Source organism: Vulpes vulpes, chromosome 13 (assembly GCF_048418805.1).
Source record: "Vulpes vulpes isolate BD-2025 chromosome 13, VulVul3, whole genome shotgun sequence".
NCBI classification, from domain to species: domain Eukaryota; kingdom Metazoa; phylum Chordata; class Mammalia; order Carnivora; family Canidae; genus Vulpes; species Vulpes vulpes.
The window spans coordinates 131,814,260-131,821,847 of record NC_132792.1 but is presented as its reverse complement, the minus strand read 5'-3'; the positions used below and the strand labels follow the sequence as shown (position 1 = coordinate 131,821,847).

At 38.8% G+C, this 7,588-nt stretch overlaps 1 protein-coding gene across 2 annotated transcripts in view; it reads left to right on the top strand.

Annotated features, from left to right (window-relative positions):
• The first annotated feature begins 5,687 nt into the window (after positions 1-5,687).
• KIFAP3 (kinesin associated protein 3) overlaps positions 5,688-7,588 on the top strand; it is a 146,386-nt gene continuing 144,485 nt past the window's right edge. Inside the window, exon 1 of one of the 2 annotated variants that reach the window (XM_026003320.2) lies at positions 5,688-5,976. In XM_026003320.2, the coding sequence (XP_025859105.1) occupies positions 5,945-5,976 (32 nt within the window). In that variant the 5' untranslated portion in view covers positions 5,688-5,944. The remainder of the gene's footprint in view (positions 5,977-7,588) is intronic. The other variant, XM_026003319.2, reaches the window with a different exon arrangement.

Here is a 7,588-nt window from a genome sequence, read left to right as displayed (position 1 = left end):
GGCCAAATGCCTATATCCTAATCCCTGGAATCTGTAAATATATCACCTTAAATGCAAAAAGGGACTTAACGGATACAACTAAGGGTAAGAACTTATTTTAACATAGAGAAACTATCTTGGATTATCCAGGTGGGCCCACATGACTTATTAAAATTCTTATGGAAAACCTTTCCTGGCAGTGGTCTTAGGAAGAGTGATGATGGAAGGAGGACTACCAAAATGGCAGTATGAGAATTTGGCCACTCTTGCTTGCTTTGAATATGGATAATAGAAGCCACGAGTAAATAATGTGAATGGCCTCTAGAAGATTAAAAAGGACACTGATTCTACTCTAGACCCTCCAGAAAGGAATAAAGCCCTACTGACAGCCAAGAAAATATATAGTTATAAATATATATGCACCTAAATAGAAAGCAAGCAAATATTAACAGAATTGGAAGGAGAAATTGACAGAAATACAATAATAGTAGGAAATATCAGTATCCCACGTTCTTTCCTTTTTTTTTTTTTTTAGAGAGGCGGGGGGAGAGATGGGGAAGTGAAGGGCATAGGGAGAAGGAGAGAGAAAAATCTCAAGCAGGATCTATGCCTGGCACAGAGCCCAACACAGGGCTTGATAACGACCCTGAGATCATGAACTGAGCTGAAATCAAGAGTCAGATGCTTAACTGGCTGAGCCACCTAGGTGCTCCAATACCCTACTTTCAATAACGGATGGAAAATACAGACAAATCAATAGGGAAACAGTAGACTTGAACAACACCATAGACCATAGACCAAATGGGCCTAACAGATATATACAGAACACTCAATCTGACAACAACAGAGAAAACATTCTTCTCATGTGCACATGAAACATTCTCCAGGACAGATCACGTGTTAGATCACAAAAAAAAAGTCTTAATAAACTTAATAAGACTGAAATCATATCTAGTATCTTCACAGTATTAATGAAACTAGAAATCAGTAGCAGAAGGAAAACTGGAAAATTCACAAATATGTGGAAATTAACATAGTCCTGAACAACCAATGGGTCAAATAAGAAGTCAAAAATAAAATCAAAAAATTTCTTGAAACAAATGAAAGTGGAGACACAATATACCAAAATATATGGGATACAGCAAAAGCAGTACTAAGAATGAAATTCATAGTCATAAATGCCTGCATTAAGAAAGAAGATCTTAAACAACCTAATTTTATACCCCAAGTAACAATAGGAGAAGAGAAAGAAAAAATGACAAAGATCAGAGCAAAAATAAAGACTAGAAAAACAATGGAAAAAATAAACAAAACTAAGAGTTGATTTTTTGAAATACACTAGAATTGAAACAGTAATCAAACACTTCCCAAAACAAGTCAAGCCTAAGACCAGATGGTTTCATGGTGAATTCCACCAGATATTTAAAGAAGAATTAGCACCAGTCCCCCTCAAACTATTCCAAAAAGAGTTGAGGAGGGAAAACTCCCAGACTCATTTGATGAAACTAGTATTGTACCGATGCTAAAGCCAGATGAGTACAGTTCAAGAAAACTACTAGCCAATACACCTAATGCATATAAACACAAAAATTCTCAGAAAAAAAAAAACTAGCAAACTGAATTCAAATGCATATTTGAACCGGATCAAAGAACCACAATCAAGTGAATATTGTGATGCAAGGATGGTTCAACATACCCAAATTGATAAATATGATGAATCATATTCATAGAGTTAAAGATAAAAATCTCACGATCATCTCAATAGATGCAGAAAAATCATCTCACAAAATTCAACATCCCTTCATGGTAAAAAAAATCTTCAATAAACTAGGAATGGAAGGAAATTATTGGAAGGAAAACCACTGCTAACATCATACTTAACATTGAAAAAATTAAAGCTTGTACTTTAAGATCAGGAAAAAGGAGGGATACCTGGGTGGCTCAGTAGTTAAGCGCCTGCCTTTGGCCCAGGGCATGATCTTGGGATTCCAGGATCAAGTCCCACATTGGGCTCCCTGTGTGGAGCCTGCTTCTCCTTCTGCCTGTGTCTCTGCCTCTCTCTCTGTGTCTCTCATGAATAAATAAATAAAATCTTTAAAAAAAATCAGGAAAAAGGCAAGGATCCCCATTCTTGTCACTTTTAATCAATATACTACTGGAAGCACCAACCAGATCAATTAGGCAAGAAAAAGAAAAGGCATTCAAATCATAAAGAAAGAGAGAAAATCATCTCTGTTTGCACATGACATAATCGATATATAGAAAGCCCTAAAAACATACAAAATCTGTTAGAACAAATTCAATAAAGTTGTAGAATACAAAATCAACATAAAAATTAATTACATTTCAATACACTAACAATTAATTATCTGAAAAAGAAATGAAGAATCCCATTTACAATATAATCAAAAGAATAAAATGCTTAGAAATAAATTTAACTAGGAGCACATGGGTGGCTCAGTCAGTTGAGTGTCTAACTCTTGGTTTAGGCTCAGGTCATGATCATGGATCATGGATGGAGCCCCAGGTGGGCATCTGTTTAAGACTCTCTCCCTCTGCCCCTTCCCCCACTCATATGTTCTCGCTTGCTCTCCTTTTCTGAAATAAATAAATAAATCTTAAAAAATAAATAAACTAAGAAGATAAAAGACTTCTACTCTGAACATTACACCGTGTTGATAAATAGGAATGAAGAAGACATAAGTAAATGGAGAGACATTCTGTGTTCATGGATTGGAAGAATATTGTCAAAATGTTCATACTATCTAAAGTGATTTAACAGATTCAACACAACCATATCAAAACTCCAATGGTATTTTTTACAGAAACAGGAAAAAAAATCCTAAAATTTATGTGGAACCACAATGAACCTAAAGTAGCCAGAGCAATCTTAAGAAGAACATAATGGGAGGGATCATACTTCCTGATATATAGACCAATAGACCATAATAGAAAGCCTAGAAATAAACTGACACAGATGTCTTTATTTGAATGAGGAAGTAATCTTCTACTCTTAGTTGCTGGTAGCTCTTTTAAAAATGAATTTTGCCAAATTCATTTTCTGCCACTATTGCTGTGAACATATTGTTTTTCATCTTTATGTTGTTAATATGTCAAATTATATTATTGGATTTTTGTATGTTAAGCCAATATTGCATTCCTGGGATGAAGCCTATCTGGTCATGATGTACTATTTCTTTATGTACTGCAGGTTTAATTTGCTAATATTTTATTAATTATTGTTGCATATATGTTCATAAGGATATTTGTGACTTTTGTTTTATATCTTTGATAATGTTAATATAATTAAATTAGTTGGTAAATATTCCTTCAGTCTCTATTTTCTGTGTAAATATGTAATTTGACATCATTTCCTAGGTAGAATTCATCAGTGATGCTGTGTCTAGAATATTCTTTGTGAGAAAAACTTCAATTAGTCATTTGATTTCTTTGAAAGTTTGTTTATTCATTTGTTTTTTTTTTTTAGGTTTTACATATGAGTAAAATCGCATGGTATTTGTCTTTCTCAGTCTGACTTATTTCACTTATCATAATACTTTCTAAGTTCATCTATGTTGTCACAAGTGGCAAGATCTCATTCTTTTTAATGGCTGAATGATATTCCATTACACATCATATACACACCACACCTTCTTTATTCATTCATATATTGATGGACAAACAAAAATCAGAATCAGATACTGAGAGCAAACTGATTGATGGTTGCCAGAGGTTTGGGGGAATGGAAAAAAAAAGGTGAAGGGAAATAGGAGATACAAGCTCCCAGTTATGGAGTGAAGTCATGAGGATAAATGGTACAGCAAAGGAAATATAGTCAATGGTATATTGTATGGTGATAAATAGTAGCTATACTTGTGGTGAGCCTAGCATACTCTCAGGTGTTCGACACTGTTGTACACCTGAAGCTAATGCAACATTGTGTGTCATCTACAGTCAGATTAAAAAAAAACTTTTAAAGATACAGAGTGTTACCATTTCTTACCATAATTCTTTTCCCTGGATTAGGAAAGACCTGGATCAAATGCTTATTTCTTCCCCTTAGTTACTGATTTTCAGAGTAAGGTTATAAGGTAGCTGTTGCCTTCAATGAAAGTGAGGGTTTTGTTTTGTTTTGTTTTGTTTTAGTGAGGGTTTTTCTATCCATTGTTTCATAACATCATAGACCCCTGGATTTTATTAATGTGTTAAATCAACCACAGTAATAATTCCCTTTTTTAAAAAAAATATATTTAATCATTTGAGAGAGAGTAGGTGTGTGGGGGGAGGGGCAGAGGGTGAGAGAATCTCAAGCAGACTCCTTGCTCAGCAAGGAGCCCAACACAGGGCTTGATCTCATGACTCTGAGATCATGACCTGATCTGAAATCAAGAGTTGGATGCTTAACTGACTGAGCCACCCAACTGCCCCAGTAATTATTCCTTTTGATGTAAATTATCTCAAAATTGACCAGTGTCTTTTGGACACAATCTCATAGTCTTTGAATATTTCTTTACTTTCAAGCATAAAATGCCCAGGCTCATCTTGTACTTTTCCTGTTATAGACTGACAAGTCTTCCAGCTCAGTCCCAGTTTCAGTTTATCTTCTCATTGCTCTAATTTTCAGCTCTATCTTCCTTTCTGTCCTTGGGGCATTTCCTCTAGATTTTTGTTGTTTTTTTTCAAGCTCGGGTATGCATTTCTTTTTCAGCTCTAAGTATTTATTTAGTGCCAGTTATGGGCCAGATGCTGTTCCAAGGGTACAGTGGTTAACACAGCAAAATAATCTCTGATCTCAAGAAGCTTACTTTGCAAGAACGCTTATTATATTATCTATGCATTGTAATGGATATTGTGATCTGGCAGTTTTAGATATTGTGAGGGTTTTAAGGTAATCTAGCCATGAATGATAGATAGCTTGTAAAATTCCATATCATTGTTCAGAATGAATATTTAGGAAAAACAGAAAATAGGAAGTCCTGTTGGGAAAGAATTGCTATATTCCAGGTATGACGTGGCTAGATGAACAGAAGTAAGAATGGAGAAGAAAAGCTGGATTACAAGAGTATCGTGAAGGAAGAAACGATAGAATTTTGTAATAGTTTAATAAGAGGGCATGACTCAGAGGAAAGTAAGAGGCTTTCTTATTAGTGTAAGAGTTGGCATTTCAGGAGTTCGTTTGTTTGTATGTGCGTGGGGGATGGAGGGGTGGGGATGGGGGAGTCCACTCCAGATGCAGAATACCAAACTGGAATCAATTCGGTGCACTGAATCAAAAGTGGTTAACGGTACTCATTTTGAACGAGGATCAAACTATCTCCACAAAAGAAGAGCTGCTCAGTGCAATCAGAGCACTTCCTTTTCCACGATGCCTCCAAACACAAACCTCACTTTACAGGTTACAGCCCAGGGCTGAACTGTTCTACAGCATTCACTAATTAAAAGGCTAATGGATTCCCTTTTACTTTCCGTTTTTTTTTTTTTTTTTTTATGTAAGACCTGAAATTTCAACCCAGTTGACCTGGATGACTCTTGCAATTTCCATCCTCAAGGGGGCGGTGATCAGAAGAGTCATTCCGCGACCGCACACGCCGAAACCTGCCGCAAAGTCCTTCACGCTCTGCTCCAGGGTGCGTCAGATTAATCCCAGGGACCAGCATCTCACACTGAGCCTGCGCACAAGGCGCGGCGGAGCGGGCGCATGCGCCTTTGGGGCGGGTTGGGGGAGGCGGGGCGGGGCTGGGCTGGGCGGGGCTGGGTCCCTCCAGTGTTTTGGGGCCTGGGAGCTGTGGGAGGAGCCGGCGGTCTCACCGTGGTAACCGCAGCGCCGCCGCCGCCGCCCGGCCTTGCAGGCCTCGGGACTGTCATCGCCTTTGGGTGTGGGGATACTTTGGCCACCGTCCCCGGAAATTGCTCCGCCGGCTTTCTCAGATATCCCCATCCTCCCCACGCTGCCGTCGCCGCCGCCATGCAAGGGGAGGACGCCAGATACCTCAAAAGGTGACCACTCCCCAAGACTCGGTCCTGCTGCCCCGCCGGGCCCTGAAGATATTCCTAGAGGGCCTTGGGTTGGCTTTGAGGTGTCACTGGGCCAAGCTAGAACCTTAGAGTAGGGGTGGAAGACCGGGGGAGAAGTCACGGAAGGGAAAGGGGAAAGGTGCACTGGGGAAAAGATAAAAGGGCCCTTGGGGGCGGGGGGCGAGGCTCCCCCTGTTACCTGGCAGGACCCTGACGGCATCGAAGACGGTATCCTCGCTGCATACATCACATTGTGCACGGGAGGAGGGCGAAGGGCCCAGTAAACCGCGTCTTCCTCCCCCCTCCAAGCGCCTGCTTGAACTCTCCCTTTCTCCCTAGTGGAATAAATCCCTAGGAGCCTGGGAATGAAGGCTCTTGGTGCCTCTGCTGTCTGTCTCCTGTTTGGGGTTCCCCGCCATGGGGTTTTGACAGGATACACGAAGAGAGAAATGGTGACGCTTTATTTATGGGACAGGCTGGGCTGAGCGGGCTCCTTCCTTCCAGCCTGTTTCTGCTGTCCTCATCCATTTCATCCACTGGACTACCATGTGTACAGTGTAGTATTTGTAGGAGGTTCATGATTACGAAGAGGTTTGTTCAGGAGCTTGTCGTGGGACGGGCCATAATGTATTTAGTTTAAAAATATTTGCAGTATCCCTTCCTCTTTAAAGAAATTGTGTCTGTTGGGATTATTTATTTGACTTCCTGTCAAAGATAAGATCATCCCTGATGATCCCTGATGGAAAGGATGCCTGTCACTGGACCAAGAGTTAGCAGTGATCCAATAGAAAGCAATCCTAATTAGGACTCTCCATTTTTAGTTAAGTCACTGTTAGGGATAAGGGGAGTACACAAGGAAAGTCACATGTACTTTTTTTTTTTTTATTATACACAGTTTCCTTATTTAAATATGGGGCAAATACCACCTTATGGGAGATCTGTGGACCAAATATGAAAATGCTTTTAAAAGATAAAAACATGCACATAATGTGGTGACATTATTTCAAGTCATAATATGCTTTTGCTGAATGTGTTCATCCCGGCTTGATATGGCCTTGATCGTCACAGAAAGATCTTCCAACCTTTAATCGAGTCTTAAAAAGGATTTAAACAAATATACGATCTTTCAGTCAACCAACTGCATTGTTTTTGAGGCTGAGACATATATGGCTTGCCTTCCTCATTGTAGGTGAATATATCTGAAACTATAGAATAACCAGAGTTTATCAGTAAAATTTTTATGGCATTATGTGGTCGTGACTAGTGTATGGTATTTGTTTCCTCACTCAAATTTGCTTACATTGGTCTTTTAAAATATCTTGATTGAAAATTGTATGGCAGAAGAAAATAGTAAATTATTTCTCTTTCAACTTTGGATTCAAGATTATTCTAGACAAAGAGCCACTATTATACATACCATCAGCTTATTTTCATGTAATATAAGTGTGCCAAAAGAGAGTTTTATTAGGATTCTTGAACCTGTACGGGCCTTTAGACATATTTCTCAACCTAGTGCTTATTTTTAAAGCCAAGTTATCTAGAGTTAAAAAAAATAAATAAAACCAAACAAGTCACTGTAATGTTTGAAGTAAAA